This window comes from Nipponia nippon, unplaced genomic scaffold (genome assembly GCF_047370975.1).
Source record: "Nipponia nippon isolate SJK-2023a ecotype South Korea unplaced genomic scaffold, ASM4737097v1 scaffold_6, whole genome shotgun sequence".
NCBI classification, from domain to species: Eukaryota; Metazoa; Chordata; class Aves; order Pelecaniformes; family Threskiornithidae; genus Nipponia; species Nipponia nippon.
In genome coordinates, this window is record NW_028262380.1 from 25,534,820 (window position 1) to 25,551,814 (window position 16,995).

Genomic DNA, 16,995 nt, shown 5'->3' on the forward strand with positions numbered 1-16,995 from the left:
AAGCAGTACTGCATAAAACACTAACAAAGCAGTCTGCTAAAATGCAGTAGATTGTGGGTTTATTTTATCTTGTGTGATAATGGAATCTTCAGCTAAGAGTATAATCCTGGTCTGTGCTCAGTAAATCTCCTCGTTGCAGAGTTCGTGTCCCTCATTTTAAAGACATGAGTTCAGTAGTAGCTTTAAATTAACCTAGAGTTCTTTCTAATGCCCTGTTATGGAATCAATGCAACGGGTCAGCTCAAGTAACTGACGTGCTTTGGCTTAAATTGTGTGCATATTTATGTAATTGATTAATTCTGATAAATTTGACCCTGTGATGTGTTCTCTTTTGTTCCTCCTGGTAGGGTTACACCCTTCTAAGACTAAACTAGAACTACAAAAGCATCTAACAACACTAAATAACCAGGAGCAGGCCTCTGTTTTTGAAGAGGTTAAGGTAAGCTCTTTGTTTCCTACAAGATTTTAAAGCAATTGATGTTTTTTACCAACATCAGTGTGGAGCACCAGTTATTTTCATTTTTTGTGAATTATTCATTATCTTTATTTAATAGACTGTTAATCATCCTGTGCTTTAATTTCAATATCATTATTTTTCTAGAGCTGTTAAAAACTTGTCTTTTGATGAAAATGGATTATTTTACCCTTTTCCCCTAATACTACTTGTTTTCCATTAAAATGTTGACTTCTCACTGAGTAAAACTGCACACAATTTTTTGTGGGTGAAGGCAGTAACTTGTACTTTGAGAACATTCAACTGTTACTTTGACCAAAACAAATTATTGTAACATTCCCAGATCAGAACATTTCCTGCCTAAAATTTATCCTAGATCTTAATACCTGTCAAACTAACTAAAAAAGTTTAGCTTTCTATCTTCTGAATGAAATCCATTTTTAGCACAGAGGAAAGCATAGCTGGATTTAAGACAGATGATGAACATTGTAGGAAATATCATTGGGCTTGGCACACTATTGAAGATTAGGAAATTTCAGACTCTTTTAAAAGTAATGTTTCCTTCCTCTCTTGAGTCATTTCAGTCTCTTTGTGTGTTTCCATGTGGCAGTTTACCATCCAGTACCAAATTTGGAAGTTACTCTGTGGGAGCGATTCCATGAGCTAAGTAATTTCTTAGCATACAGCAGCTAGCTGGCACTGTTGCCTTTTAGTATTCTGCACACATTTTAACGGTCTCAAGCTTCTAGTAGTCACAGGAAACTGTTAATTGCTTCTGATGAGAGTCTGCGGACTATTAACTTGGTAAAACCAAGGGTAAAGTCTGTCTCTCCTGCCTGTCTTTTTCAGCAGAATTTTCAGTTGGACTGCCTGAAATTTTAGTTGTCACATTCTTACAGCTTGTCCTGGTTTCAGCTGGGATAGAGTTAATTTTCTTCCTAGTAGCTGGTCTAGTGCTGTGTTTTGGATTTAAGATGAGAATAATGTTGGTAACGCACTGATGTTTTAGTTGTTGCTAAGTGGTGCTTACACTGGTCAAGGACTTTTCAGCTTCCCATGCTCTGCCCGGTGCACAAGAAGCTGGGAGGGGGCACAGCCAGGACAGCTGACCCAGGCTGGCCAAAGGGCTATGCCATACCGTATGACATCATGCTCAGTATATAAGCTGGGGGGAGTTGGCCGGGGGGCAGCAATCACTGCTTGGGGATGGGATGGGCATCGGTCAGCAGGTGGTGAGCAATTGTATAGTGTATCACTTGGTTTGTATATTATTATTGTATATTATTATTATTATTATTATTATTATTATTATTACTATTACTACTATTCTATTTCATTTTACTTCAATTATTAAACTGTTCTTATCTCAACCCACGAGTTTTCTGACTTTCACCCTTCCAATTCTCTCCCCCATCCCACTGGGGTGGGGGGAGTGAGCGAGCAGCTGCGTGGTGCTTAGTTGCTGGCTGCAGTTAAACCACGACACAGCTCCATATGTTGTAACCATGATTTGCGTTTTTAGATAACTGTCTTTCTAAGGATATTTTTATTAATCTGATGTGCTACCCTGGCATTAGCTAATTCATACTGTATCCTCTGCATTACATCAATAGGCTTAAAACACCATATGCTTTTCAAAAGCTAGGTTTCTGGAATTTAATTCTATAATTTGCTTTAAAAACATTTTCTCATAAAATAGTTCAGATCTAAATAGAATGCAGCAGAGAAAAATATGTTCACCTTGTGAACTAATTTTTAAAATACCTATGTCATTTCCCAAAAATGAAATGTCCAATGAGAAGGATGTCTAGGAGAAGAGTTGTGCATCATAACTGCAAGACAGTACTTCCTGTGTGCTACAGACTCAGAACTACAGTGTTTTGGTTTTCTTTACATCATAAGCAAATTGGCAAAAATATTTTTTAAAGTCTTTATTTGCTTATGGCAATTTGATACCTCTGCAGTTGCCCTTTATCTTTCATGTAAATTCCGTCTGTATGAAGTGAGGCCAGATGTTTCTGTGGCTGCGTTGCTGCTTTGTGTGGGGCACTGGTGTCCTCTGGTGGACTGGAGTGGTAGCATTAACCAAGTTAAACTTGTTCTTACACTAACGACATATTGACAGTGACAAAATGAAAAGAGTAAATATTTGCTAACTATTATACAAATGTATAATTACTGTGCTTGTGATGTTTTCAATTAAAGAAATTAAGACCAAGAAATGATCAAAAAGAGAATGAGTTGGTTATCTCTGTTTTGAGAAACATGTATGAAGAAAAACAGAAGGACCATGTTCATGTTGGAGAAGCAAAACAGGTAAGTAATCATTCAGTTTTAGGTCATGTAAGGAGGAGCCACGAAAAAAATCTTCCATTCCATTTTTATATCTTTCCAAAGGCAAATTTCCCTCACTGGCATTTCAGAACTTCAAACTCTAAGCAGTGGTGAACACTGGTTTTGCTTATGATTCATAGGCTATTATCATGCACCAAAACAGACACGTGTCAGATTTAGAGGTACCCAGTACAGTCTGATTTCAGGCCTAGGAGAAAGAGAGGCAAACAAGGTAGACCACTAATTTGGTTGGTTTTTTTTTCTTCTCACTACAATGAAAATTCAAGGTATGTGAGAAAATATGTAATGAATATTTAATTGCTCTCAGCTTATCTTTGGCATTTGCCATCCCTCTGTCTGTCTGTGTGAGCCAGTGTCCTGACAATACATTGGGTTTGATCCTTGATAAAGACTATTACATTTACTCGATAGCTGGAAGGTTTCTTGTGTGCAAACCACCATTTGAAGTGGCTTCAAGGAGGAGTAGCTGAGGAGGATTGCTGCAGAAAGAGCAGCAGAGACCGTCATCCATTTCCAAAGAGCTGAGCTGTCTTTCATTCTGTATCAGATTGCATCAATGCTGTTTAACTGGCTATTTATACAGCAGTTAAGATTTTTTTAAAAAGATTGATTTTGGATGCCTTGGTTTGTGACTAACTCACTTGAGACACCTTGAGGAGGTCTGTATTTAAAAGAGGATCAGCACCCATTCTCTGGAAACTTTCAGTTCCAATTATTTGACCCTTTTAAAAATCTTGGCTGTCCCACCACTGCTGGCCAGTAACTGTGATGACTGTTGTTAACCATTTGTGATATAAACTAGCAAATGAATATATGGAGAGTAATTAGACCCCTGAAGAAATGGAGGAAGTAGCAGCAAGTCTTCATTTACTATTTGTTCACTTTGTTAATCTCTTCTCCTTTTATGGCTTACTGGCTAATTATTGACCTCCCTGAGAAAGCAGGAAGAAAACTTCGCATATTTCATTCTCTGATTTCTTGTCTTGGGCATCTCACCAGAAATATGTTTTTAAGAAAAACACATTGTAGTTATGGCATGACAGGAAGAAACATTTGCCTGAGGTACTCTATCATCATACCTGAAATACTTTTATTTGGTCTAATGCCAATTGATTATCAAATAGTTGTCAGTCACAAATGGCTTGGAAATAGGGATATACAAAGCAAAATAATATCTTAATATGCCTTCAGTGTGATTTGAAAATTCCTAAGGCCTGCTGCAGTCTGTTTGCTCAATTCCTGGAACCAAAATTGGTTAATCTGACAGTTGCAAAGATGCCAGTGCTCTAAGAACAGAGTTGACTTGCCCTCAGTCCATCATTTGTCTTAGCGTTTTATATTTACTCTGATAATTTATCTCCAGAGCTGTGTAATAGCAGATACCTTTGAACATGTACTCTGGCAGTGTTATTTGTCTCAGCAATCATTAACCCGTGACATCCTGATGTCCCTGTTCCCTTCTTTTCTGCATAGGTATTCACTTTCGTGCTTTTCATCACTTTTTTTTTTTAATATTTAAATCAGGGGAGGAAAAAAATGAAACGTGATACTAGTACATGGATCTTATTTCTCAAAAATTACCTTCAAAATAAGTGTCATTTCATAAGAACATAATAGCAGGCAGCATCTGATTTGCCCTTTGAGGATGAGTGAAGGTAAAAAGAAAATACAGAAGTCTGTAACTTTGTCGTGCTGGAAATAGGATGCTTTAAAATTATATCTGGACAGGACTATTTGGTGATGGTGATGATGTGCTATTCAACTGCCCAGGTACTAATAGTTACATAGATCAAGCATTCAAATCTCTGAAATTAGGGCCAGGTAGAAAGGGCTAGAGTGCCTGGCAGCCTCAAGATGAACCCCCAAAAATAACACTGAAAACTCTGCTCTGGTTTCTACTGCAAGTGTTAGGTTTGGATGGTAATATTTGCATCATAGTGTCATTTTTGTACTCAATACACTAGTCTTCACAAGCACTAAAAATGGACTGAAATATTTATTTAAAAAGCAAAACTCTCAATAGACTGTTAGGTTTAAGGTGGAAGTGTTTCTGCTGGTGAAATATGTAGAAGAGTTCGATTGTTATACATCTTCCTGGCCCTTAGAAAGCCCCGTTTTAATACAATAGAGACACTTGAGAGCTCTTGTTAATTATGAGCTTCATCAATTTGGATTAATTTCTTGGCTGAAGAAAGGTAAATCCACCAGAAATGTCTTATCTGTTACACTTAAACATTTAAAATTTGTACAATTGTACTTTAGCATTAAAGAAAATTTGTCAACGCAGCCACAAATCTCTTATCAAAATGACAATTCTTCTGAAGCATGCTACTACACTCAACACATTTCCTTTAAGAGATATCCTGGTCTTATGGTAGGATAGTTTGTTAAACTTCAGTATAAGTATCAGTAGACAAAAAGGCATGAAAAGCCAAGGACAGCAGGAGAAAGTATTGATTCAGGTTACAGAAGTCTTCAGACTGTTCACTGAGATTCTGCTCCATGCTGTTGAGTATTTCACATTTATGTTTTTAAACACTTGCAGACTTCACAACCCGCTGCTGAGAATGCTGTAAATGAGGTGCCCAGCAGTGCTCCGAGATTCAGATTAGATATGTTAAAGATCAAAGCGAAAAGATCTCTGACAGAATCATTTGAAAGTATTTTATCACGTGTAAGTATCTTCATGTTTATTGCCTCTGAACATAATTTCATTGTTTTATTTATTTGAATGATAGAAAAGTCATATTTGTTTTCCTTCCAGGATGTAGCCAAGTGGTTATTAAAGGCACAGTGACAAAAATATTTGAGTGTACGTGTTAGAAGGAGACAAAACAAAGCAGGGATTTGGTAGAGAGAATACCAAGTCCTGGAAGAAGTGAACTAATTGCTAGATAAGAAATAGTGTATATAGGCATTTCAAAATATTAATATGAAGCTCAGCATGAGAACTTATGAGAAGCAACCATTGTTTTATTTCTCTTTCAGATTTAGACAATGTAAAAAATAATTATAATCGTTCACTTCACTTTATGTAGAAGGAAATAATTAAGGAACAGACTAAGCATTCCTAATGAGACAGTATTTATTAGTGACACAGAACTGATGAATAGTGGGCCATCTGAACTTTTAAGTGCTAGAGATTATTTGAAGGCAAGGAGTGTAAAGATCTTCAGAAGGCACTAAGAATATGAAGGCATTTATGCAATATCACATCAGGTAAAATTCTTTGTAAGCAGTGTCTGGCCATACCTATTAGTGGGAAAAACTTGAGCTCCTATGTGATAGTGATCCCCAAGAAAACATGTTGGGAAGATGTCATGAACAGATGGCTGAAAATATCTGCTGAAAGTATGTATGAGCGATTAAGAAAACAAATCAGATGTCAAGTTTAAGCACTACTTAAACGTACAGAGTGTCTTCGCATTCAAATATTCTTTATTTTGCACCTCATAGAAAAAGTCTGAGGAAAATAATAGACTTGGAAAGACTTCTGCTTGACAAAGGATTAAAAAAATCAGACCTCCTTTTTATTTAAAAAAAAAAAAAGAGTTGTGACAGAATGCCAAACTACAAATATTAAGGAACACAAATTGGGCATTCTCATTTCTCATCAGCAAACAGTTAAACTGAGGCAAGATCTAGTACAGTTTATTGACTCATAGACATGCAAATTGTAGTGACAAAACTGAGCTTTCAAAGCTTATTTCAGACATCGTATCTAGCCTGTTCCCATGAAACAAATAATGGCAAAAGCATGTTCTCCCTGTTATAATTATGCAGATGGAGAGAATTTTTAGTTGAATGTCCCCCCTCATTACTTCCCAGCCAGCACTTCTAGAGTTCACCCCCATAAAATCCTGCTCTGTGTGTGTGTGTGTGTGTGTGTGTGTGTGTGTGTGTGTCTGTGTCTGTGTCTGTGTCTGTGTCTGTGTGTGTGTCTGTGTCTGTGTGTGTGTCTGTGTGTGTGTCTGTGTGTGTGTCTGTGTGTGTGTGTGTCTGTGTGTCTGTGTGTCTGTGTGTGTGTGTGTCTGTGTGTCTGTGTGTCTGTGTGTGTGTGTGTTCGGGATGTGAAACATAATGTTAGTGTTGTTACCCTAACTATAGTAGTTACTGTTCTAATTTTTGCCAGTTTGTCCTGACTGGCATAAGCTGTCTTCACGTAAGCACAGCTGTATATTGGTTGCATTTTCACTGTCATGGCTGTTTTGATGGAAACTCTTGATTTTGACCAGATCTGAGGCAAAACATTTTGTCTGAGCTTCAAGGAGAGAATAGTCACTATTGTGAATAATGATAACATTTTATATTTTACCTGGAAAAACAGTTCAAAGAGAACATAAGCCTTAACTTCAGAACATTAAAAAATGATACCATTTAGGTTAGGAAGATACAAGTTCTATAGTTGTGTTAGCACATAAGAATCCATCAGTAGGTTTCTTGGTATTTCTCTTGGTTACATAAAAACATTAGTCAAACAAATTATACAAAAATATTGTTGAACAAATTATACAAAAATAGTTATGCTTTCTGATTTGTAGGCATTGAAATGATAATACCAGAAATTATGTTTTGCTGTGTATTACATTTATATGGTTTTAAGTCCTTTGTAATAGACGGCCTTTTCATTTCTTTGTGTCTTCTTAAGAAGTATCTAGTGTGAAAATTTCCTGTTTGGAATACAGAAGGTACTTTAACAGTAGTTGTAGTACCTGCATGCAGTATGTGATTACGTACACATCATGGAAAGCGTAACACTGCCCACGAGAATTCCTTAATTCCACAGGATCCTTTAAAATGTCAGTGACTGTCCTGAATGAAGCCTCTGTTTCTCACTGGGGCAAAGGCTATTCTTAGGCATGTCAGGAAATTAAATTTGATACTGTCTTTGAAAATTACAGTTTCTGACTGTGCTACACAAATCTCTTTTTAGTATGCCCATATATTATTATCTTAACTGCTGGCGTGCTTTATCTCTACAGGGCAGTAAAGCCAGAGGTCCGCTGGACAGTTCTGGCACTCTGGATTTGGACAGCTCCACATCCAGTACCTTAAGCAGCACAAGTAAAGTAAGTAAAGCCTGGGGTGAATGTACATATTTAGAAACTTCAGCTAATATTCCCTGAAGCAACTAGTCAGATGTGAAATGCAGTTACCAACTGCTTATATATCTGTTCTGCTCTAACATCTTGCATTTTGTTTTGATTACTTTTTGGGAGTAGACAAGCTAACTGATTGTGTGAAAAGAAATAAACCTCAGAACAGCCAAACAGTATGATAAAAACAGTATCACAGAGTAGGGGGGGTAGATATGTCCTTTGCTGCCTACCTGTAAGAGTCCTGCTGCTGCTTGCTGATCCGTAGGGTGTGTCTATTCCTGTGCTGAGTCCCTCTGAGGGTGATGGGGCTGCATTCATTGCGGGCAGCCTCTTGGATCAACCACTGCCTTTCCTTTTTTTTTTTTTCCCAGCTTTTAACAATATTTTTTTTACAATTTGCAAGTTGGTTACCCAAATCATTTTTCATACATGTAGCATATCAGAATGTGTGTGAGTCCTCTGAGGGACAACTTCAACAAAGTAATTTCCCAGTTTACTCTGGCAACAGAGATTCAGGCTAAGAAATAGCAGTCACATGTCAGATGCTGTTACCTGTAGGTTTCATTGGAGATTTCCATACTTTTTGACAAGATGGGACTCATAGTAATCCCTGTGTGTCTGTTCTCCAGAAGTTTCAAGTTGCTTTCAGGCTTTTCATTCTGTTCCCCATGCTATAAAAAAGAGCAGTGCAATTGGGGCTCCATTTGAATTAGAAATGCCTTGTACTGTATATAAACATATATTTTGTATGTATGTATCTTATGGTGTGAGTCTGTATATGGGAAACAAAATATTATATAACATCATCTGAATCTTGCAACAGTGTGCAGCAAAACAAAGCTGCTGATCCTAATCTGGTTGGTTTCAGCCCTGAAAGTATACACCATGAATGCACCATTGCATTCATAAGAAACATAAAACTAAAACAAGAAGTGGAGTAATTTCCTCCTTTGTGTGGTTAGAAAGCTTTTAGTCTGAATAAAACAATATAAACAAACAGCATAGAAGAAGCCAGTCTTCTTCTCTGGAGGCAGCCTAGCACTCTGCAGACTTGGATACAGCTATTGATTCTGCTCTACTGCCTAGTCACCTATGGCCTCCAGACTTCAGGTAATCAAGAGTCTGCTCTTTCTGCTTATGTTTTTGAAAGAATGGCTGGCTCTGCAGGAAACACATGAGGTGGGGAATGAAGGAAAATGCCTGGTTTTGGACTGAAACAGGCATCTGGTCATAGGATTAAAGTCCTTTGTGTGACTCTTCAGGTAGACAAGAGGAATATTATCTTGTTAGATGGGGTGCTAAATATCCAGGCCTCTGAAATGCTACCCTTTTCATTGCTGTCACTGTTACCCAGACCTGACCCATCTGTTCTGTTCTGATCCCATTTCTTCTGCCTTGTACTCACCATACTGTAAAATATAATTACTCTCAGAATTAGTTTTTCTCTGTAAAATGGAGACTGTGATTTGTTGACCTAAATGATTAATAACAAAGGCATAAAACATCAAAGATTCTTTCTTTGAGCTATCATGGCAAAAACGTGTAAGTTTGAAGCAAGGCTATGTGAGATGTGAATAATGACATGGAACTGCAACCTCAAAGACTGATTTTAAACCCACATATTGATAACCTTATTTTTTGCACTGCTAGGAACCACTGTTGTGTGAAAAGGAGAAGGACAGACTTCCTATACTTCCTACAGAAAACGCTATCAAGACCAGTGGATCAGTGGGTGATCTCTCCAGCGATGCAGAGGATTCTCCTGTTGAGCAGTCTGTTACGTTACCTCAGCAAAGCTTTAGGAGGCGAGCAAACACACTGAGTCATTTGCCAACAGAAAGCCAGGAATCTCTGGTACCTGTTGAAACATCACCGTCTGTTCCCCAGAGGAAACTTATGAGGTATCACTCAGTGAGCACAGAGACTCCTCACAAAAGAAAGTAAGACTTATTTAAAGCAGGCTATGATTTCATTTGTTGAGGGCATATTTGGGGATGATAATTGCATACCAGGTATGTCCTCTTAATGGATATGAAATGTATCGCAGCAGTGTGTCACTCTTTGGAGTTTTGTAGGTATCCTGTTTAAAAACACTTTTAGCCCTGCATGCTCCACAGGGACAAGAAAACATGAGATGTGTAGTTCCACAGTATAGATCACAAAACTAAGTGTAAGCACAACATAGGATTGCTCCTAAGGGATTCAATTATATTTTTGCAAGCAATATTCAGTAATTTGTTGTTTTGATCTGCGAGCAGTATAAATGCTACTTCTTGTTGTCTGTTTATAGAGAAAAATCTGCTAGCATTTGTGGTGCTGAAAACCTTGCTAGTTGGTGAATTCATGTGTGACTTTAGAAAAAACTGACATAATCTGCCTAATCATTGATAGAGGTGAGGCTCCTGTCTAGCTTTTCAATGAGCCTATGTCGATTTTACTCGCAAAAACAAGCTACTGCTTGCCTTCATGCTAATATTCTTCAAGCTATCCTCCTTCAAAAGCCTGCCTCTACATCTCTAAAGTCTCCTCTGAACTTTATGGCCGGTTTTTTCCCTCCCTTTATCTGGCTTTTTCCAATTACTATGGAAACATTTCTGTCTGTAGGCTTCTGTTTTACTGCCAAAACTGCTCATTTACACAAGTTAGACAGTAGGAAATCTGTATGTGTTCCAGCTCATTTTTCCCTGCAGGAGGCAGGGCAGTAAATGAACATGCCTGAAATAGGTGATGACAGTGAAAAAAGAGAATTATAATATTTGAAAGGAAACATAGCCTGGGTTGCCTTTTTGTCCCTTCTTTGAACCTCTTTAATTCTAAAATACTAGAATGTTTTTGTAGTGCAGTTTACGACTTGTGTTGTTGGTCTGTTATCTTCATGAGAGTTGCCCGATGCTTGTAGCTGCTTGTTCACTCAGTTCCTGTCTTACTACAGGAATGCAGCTAGAAATTAAGTATCTTTTTAATTTCCTTGGTTATTTCTATTTGGGTTTGATAATGTAAATTTTAGTAAGACCTGCATGTGCCTGCTCCTTCACATAACTCAAACCAAAAAGAAGTCACTGTTGCTTCCCTTCCATAGCAAATGTACAGAACCAGGGGAAATGGAAAATTTAGAAGAAAAGTATACTTAAAGTTCTCAAAAATCACTGGAATGATGGGCTTTTAACAAGTCTTGTACACTTTATGAGTGGTTTTGAACAGCTTACCTCAATTCATAAATTGTTTCCAAAGTGTAAATAAATTCAGTTCATCATGTAGCATTTTACTTCTCATCCGTTAGAACTCTTGATCATATGCCTGGCTTTATCATAGAAACCAAGGGGAAGCACATATGAGGGAGACGAAAAGGGTGTGTCATTGACAGTTAAATTTAGTCATACATTGAAATGCCTTGTTGAAGTCTGTAAATGTGTATTTGGGACTTTGCTGATTGGGTTAAAATGTTCAGCCTCTTAAAGTTACTGCATTAACTGTGAAAAACATAGGAAATGGGCCATTTGTATATGTCAGGTCCCTTTCAAAGATTAGAGAAGGGATTTCACCTTTTTTTTTTCTTCTCTTCCCCTCCCCCCCCCCCCCCCCTCCTTTCCCCTCTTACTGTGTTTTGTTCTTTGTGCTACCTCAACTCCATCACTCTGGTTGGAATCCCACTATACGGTTTGAACGCATCTGTCGGCGAATTTAAAAGTTCTTCTGGTCAACTTGCACGTTCTCCTACTCTAGCTCGTCTTAATCCCTCAGCCTCTTCGCCCAACTTTTTAAAATATCTAAGGCATAATTCAAGTGGAGAACAAAGTGGGCATTGTGCGCAAAAGAGGTGAGCTAGCACTTGTACATAGTTTGGGGTAGAGTTTTTTTTACCATGTCATAAATATGAAGCTCTATAGTGTAAATATTTAAAATAATTTAATATAGACCAAAAGTGGTAGATTTTTATGGGAGGGGGAACTCTTTAACTGCTCCGCTACTGAATGTAGAGCTGCTACTTATATATTTTTTTGTTTTAATAAATAAAATTCTTTCAGATGCAGGGACGCATGACTTTCTTTAGAGCCAGTTGCTCCAGAGCAACTTGTTGTTATGCAGCAGACAGCAGCACTACTTAAATTGTGCGAGGGATAAGTTGCCAAGAACCTGTAATCCAGCTCACTCTGTCCCTTCTGAATCATTCAGTTCTGTTCTGCTTTGTTCATGGTAACACAGAAACATATTAATATCCTTTTGTGCCTGACATTAAAGGCAAATTGGCTAAGTTAACTAAATGGGGCAAGAAATAGTAGGACTGTGGAAAGCCGATACAAAAAACCCCCACAACCAACCAAAAACCACAATCAAAAAAAAAAAACCCACACCCACCCACTCTCCCCAAAACCAAGAACAAACAAACAAACAAAAAACCCCAACCCACCAGCTCATGTATTTGTCTTGGTTACTTTGAGCAATATCAAATGATACTTTTCTGTGCCTCCTTTCTTAGAACAAAAATATGTACAGGGAACATTGAGGAAAGGACATTAACCCATCATTTCCCTGAGAACCTGAAACAAGTAGCTCCCTAAAAATCTTAACCGTGAAACACCTTCTTAGCCCTTTGAGCTAAAACTGCTTATTTTAGCTCAAAAAGCTAATGAGACCAAATGTCCTTGGAAGCACTGTCAACAGTCACTGGCCATTGGCAAGCAATTTTTATTGCTGTTGCTGCTTATTGTTTGGTTTTGTTCTCTTGAGTGAAGGTTTCCTGTTTCCCCAAGGTGCTAATTCTTCTGATCCTGAGAAAATACTCAGTTGAGAACCTTGTTTCACCAGTTTCTTCAGTTGTATTTGCTGAGTACTAACTAGTGTCTCTCTCAATTTAGCTTCACCTCAGAAGTATGGTATAGCTCGGGAGGAAATGTGAGTCTACAGTGTCCTCTCTACTCTTCATTTTAATAAGACTTACTTGAATCCTGAAGGTTAAATTCTCAAAAGCAGGTTTTTCCAAGTAGATTTGGTAATGATTCTGCATGCACAGTAGCAACTTCTCCTTCCCTTTCCGTGTCATTTAAGGGTATACCATATTGAAGCTCTAAGCAACAAGACTGAAAATGGAAATTGATAGGGATATCAAATGGGTTAATGAGTTTAAATCAATAAAGTCAAACGGCCCAAGTTGATTGTATTCTGTAAGTGAAATTACCAGATAACTGTGATGGATTTACAATGCAACTGTAAGTGAAACCTGTTTGCAGGGCACGCCATGCTACAGCCTTGTCTTCTTCATGCTCAGTACCAGCTACTAAAGAACAGCTTTATTTCATAGTCATGATTATTACCCCAGAGTATGCCCCCATCCCATTCACATTTTCAGGAGACAGTGCTAAATGACATCCAAATGTATCATTGTGGTTTATCAGAAGCAGTTCTTTCTTAAACTTAGTTTTTCAGGAGTAAATTCTCCTACTCACATGTTTTTGTGTACTCTGCTGAGAAAAGGTCTTCTAGTATCATCAGCCAAGTAATTTATGTTTTCATTCCATGCAGAAACTTTTTGTTTTCTGAGTTGTTCTGACTTCCTTCTATTAACCTTCTTCTGAGTATGTTGGGGGCTTGTTATTTTGAAAGAAGGCAGAATTATGTTGGCCAGAAGACTGTTGATGAAATTTGATTAGTGCTCCTGTCTGTTGCATAAGCAGACCCACAGTCCTAAATGATCCATCAGAAGGCTCAGCTTTTAACTTAAAAGTTCCAAGCTTATCTGAGTACAACCCTGTTAATGCTTTACAAAATGATTTTTGCTAAAGTCTTATTTTTAATTTGCTAGCACAATGATTATCAGTGTCAGCTTTTCCTAACCTTTTCCCCCAAACTTAGTCAATCGTTGAAACTGATATTTAAGTAAATGTGCAATGATAAAGTTGGCATCAGTTCTTATTAGATTAAAGGAATTTTCTTGACACATGCACTAAAAATCTTGGGATATAGCAAAGAATAATAACTTTACTGGTAGTACATTTATTTTTATTGGAACATTTTAGTTTGTCCAAACAAATATGTATTTCAAAGTAGCACTTTGTTAGCAGTTTCAGTTTTGACTTTGGTTTCCTTGATATTCAGGCCTTCAGGATTTAGCTGCTTTTTGTTTGAAACTTAGCAGTATGTATTATTTTTATTCTGTGGATTTATACTTCTTTGTTCTAAACTGTACTTTTCCCAACTGCACTCTCAGCATCTCCTATCGTACTGCCTTAAGGAAAAAGCTTCATTCTTCCTCTTCTGTGCCAAATTTCTTAAAATTTCTGGCTCCTGTAGATGAAAATAACACCTCTGACTTTAGGAGCACAACAAGGTAGGGCTCTTTCTTAAAGCCTGAAGGTAAAACTGTATTTTCAAAGGTTTCTTTGCCTGAAATTTTTCAAGTGCTTCTCACACTTGCGAAACCTGATCTGTGCAACAGTTCACTTGCATGTATTCTGCCTGTGATTGCAGAAAAGGATGGAGCTATCCCGGTCTCCTCTCCCTTTAAGATTGCAGAACTTAGCCATTTTGATGTTGTAATGGTCATGCAACTTCCATCGATATACTTCTGTGATTATTCCTGCCAAAGGATTATATTAGAAGTTTTCAGATAAGAGAATATACATGGTTCACCCTAAGCAATGTCAGTGTCCTCAAACTGGAAGGAGAGGATGGCCTGTAAAATGCTCCTTCCAGTTGCTGCCAGAGCTATTTGAAGTTCATTTATCCCTTTCAGCTTCAGCAAAGACTCATGCAACCATTTAGCCAATGGCTGGAATAAAGCAATGAATAGTTTAAAGATGTAACGGGTGAAAGTTATTAGTGGGATTTTTAATAGGAAAACAGCATTGCTGTTCACTGTTTCATTTTATATTCTGAATAAAAACCACTGTATGTAGTTTGTGGATTACATCAAAGGAGTAACATCCAAGGTCCCTGGATACTGTTCCCAAGTTTGTTGCTTATTTTAAATGGTGACTTGCGAACACAAAGGTTAAAAGTTTTGCTCCAAGTCTGCATTGTGAAGGAATATATTGCATATCCAGTTCACAGAAGGTTGGAAGTTCAGTTAGTGTTTATAAAACTCCTTGATGTGTGCTGATAAAAGGCATCAGCAGTTCTTTGTGTCTCCTATGAATAATTGCTAGATTTTGTGGATGTCATTTGAATAGCAGAATGGTAAAGATACGTTATGGTGTATGTGTCTTTAATGTGTTGTGTTTAATACACTGCTGCAAAGAAAGCTGAAAATTAATTAAAACTGGAGAATATTAAAACTGGAGAAAGCAGATTGCACAGAACTGCCAGTCACTTTTGGTGAACCTGAGCAATGTTTGCAGCCTTGTATAAGCCTACTGCCACAAAGCAAGCTTCACCTACCTAACACTGAGAGCTTGACCCAGCATGTGCACAGCACACTGCACTCCTTAGTTGATGGTTCGTGTTACTGTATTCACTGAAGACTGTGTCACTGTTACTAGCAGATTCAGGTAACCTACTCACAAGCCACTCTGTGTTCTGGCATTTTAGCGACTACGAATCCAAACACAGCCAGCAGGCCATTGGCGCGGACAGCCCTGTAAGGACTCGGCGGCATTCATGGAGGCAACAGATATTCCTGCGAGTGGCAACCCCTCAGAAAGCATGTGATTCTCCCAGCCGATATGATGGTAAGTCTGTGTTTATTTGCTCCCATGAATGTTGTTAGTGGATGTAGTCTGTGAAGTGTGGATCATTTTGTCTACCAAGCAGACATATTTGCCTAATGCTCTGTTTGTACTGTCTTTGCAGTTTCCCACCTACTTTTTGGTCATGCCAAGCTCATCAGCTGTTGAGTCTTTATTTTGCAGCTTCATATGTAACATAGTTCTGACTGTGTCAAATTAACTAACCAGAGAAGAAATTATTTTTATGTGTGCTATTTTAATGAGTTCTGGGAAAAAAAAATGTATCACCAAAGAAAGAAAAGGCGATGCTTCCGTTTCATCTTTCCATGCTGGAGTATAGAATTATGGACTAGAAAAATCCAGGCCTAGCAGAAGGAATTGAATTTCTTTTATGACCTCAGTTGGGTTTTGTAGCATGTATTTCATACCAGGCTGAATTTGACCTTGTGTATACTGCTCCAGTCTGTGATACAGTCATTTGCCACTTGAGCCATAGTTATCTACTGTTCTCATATTTATTTCCTGAAATTCTGTAGAGCTAAAGAACCACAGACTAGAAAAAAATCACTGCACATGAGCATCCGGGTGCATAATTTTATGCATCTCGCTTTATGTGAGCCAGATAGTACAGCACATGCTGAGGCCAAGAATGCCTCAGAGAAGCTTGTGTCTGTAGATAATGGTCTCTGGCTCACTGAAGTTTGAATTTCACAGCTTGAGCTCTGCAAGCTCTACCTTCTGACTGATCTCTAAAGTCATCATATAAGAAATAAGAAAAAGTGTAAGGGAACAGGAGGGAACAGTACATTATAGTAAATGTAGTAAAAAGTAACCATCTTAATGTCACTGAGACGTTTTTCTTGCATCTTAAAGAGAGACCTTGATTAATTGGACACAGCACATAACCAAACTGTTTCTGTCATTAATGCATTGCTTGCAACGTATTTTGACTGATGATGGGGTAAGCTGTATATGGGCATAGATGCCTCTCAAATTTAGTGTGCTTCAAAACGAAGTGATCTCAAGAGCATGTTGTGTAAACACACATGTGAAATGTTCTCGTATACTTCAAGGCAGATGAAGGAGCTGTTCAACCTTAGCTGTTCTGTGAAGCTACTGTTTTCGCAGGTTTGATGAATCTTTCTATGACTGGAAATAGTCTTACTTAGTTTTGAAAGCCACAAAACCTTCCCATATTAAATAGGAAAAGAAACCCCAAATTGTCTATCCAAGTATTTCCTCTGAAACATAATAGCTACAAGATACAATCTTAACAACCTACAGCTGGATAAGCAGAATAGTTGGAGATACAAGTGTGGCCAAAATGGAAAACAGGAAGTGCTATTAATAGGAGGAGCAATTTAAAATATCTGGCCTTTTTCTTCACTTTTGTTTTCTTTTTCTGTTTTTGTTCCAATGTACATAT

General features: G+C 37.8%; 1 protein-coding gene across 10 annotated transcripts in view; it reads left to right on the top strand.

Annotated features, from left to right (window-relative positions):
* TBC1D1 (TBC1 domain family member 1) overlaps nucleotides 1–16,995 on the top strand; it is a 117,343-nt gene that overhangs the window by 62,310 nt on the left and 38,038 nt on the right. For 6 of the 10 annotated variants that reach the window (XM_087736262.1, XM_087736260.1, XM_087736264.1 and 3 more), the window contains 8 exons: nucleotides 348–439; nucleotides 2,660–2,770; nucleotides 5,355–5,483; nucleotides 7,792–7,878; nucleotides 9,559–9,848; nucleotides 11,597–11,725; nucleotides 14,114–14,233; nucleotides 15,433–15,572. In XM_087736262.1, coding sequence (XP_087592388.1) covers nucleotides 348–439; nucleotides 2,660–2,770; nucleotides 5,355–5,483; nucleotides 7,792–7,878; nucleotides 9,559–9,848; nucleotides 11,597–11,725; nucleotides 14,114–14,233; nucleotides 15,433–15,572 — 1,098 coding nt within the window. The remainder of the gene's footprint in view (nucleotides 1–347; nucleotides 440–2,659; nucleotides 2,771–5,354; nucleotides 5,484–7,791; nucleotides 7,879–9,558; nucleotides 9,849–11,596; nucleotides 11,726–14,113; nucleotides 14,234–15,432; nucleotides 15,573–16,995) is intronic. The other 4 variants (XM_087736265.1, XM_087736266.1, XM_087736267.1 and 1 more) reach the window with 4 other exon arrangements.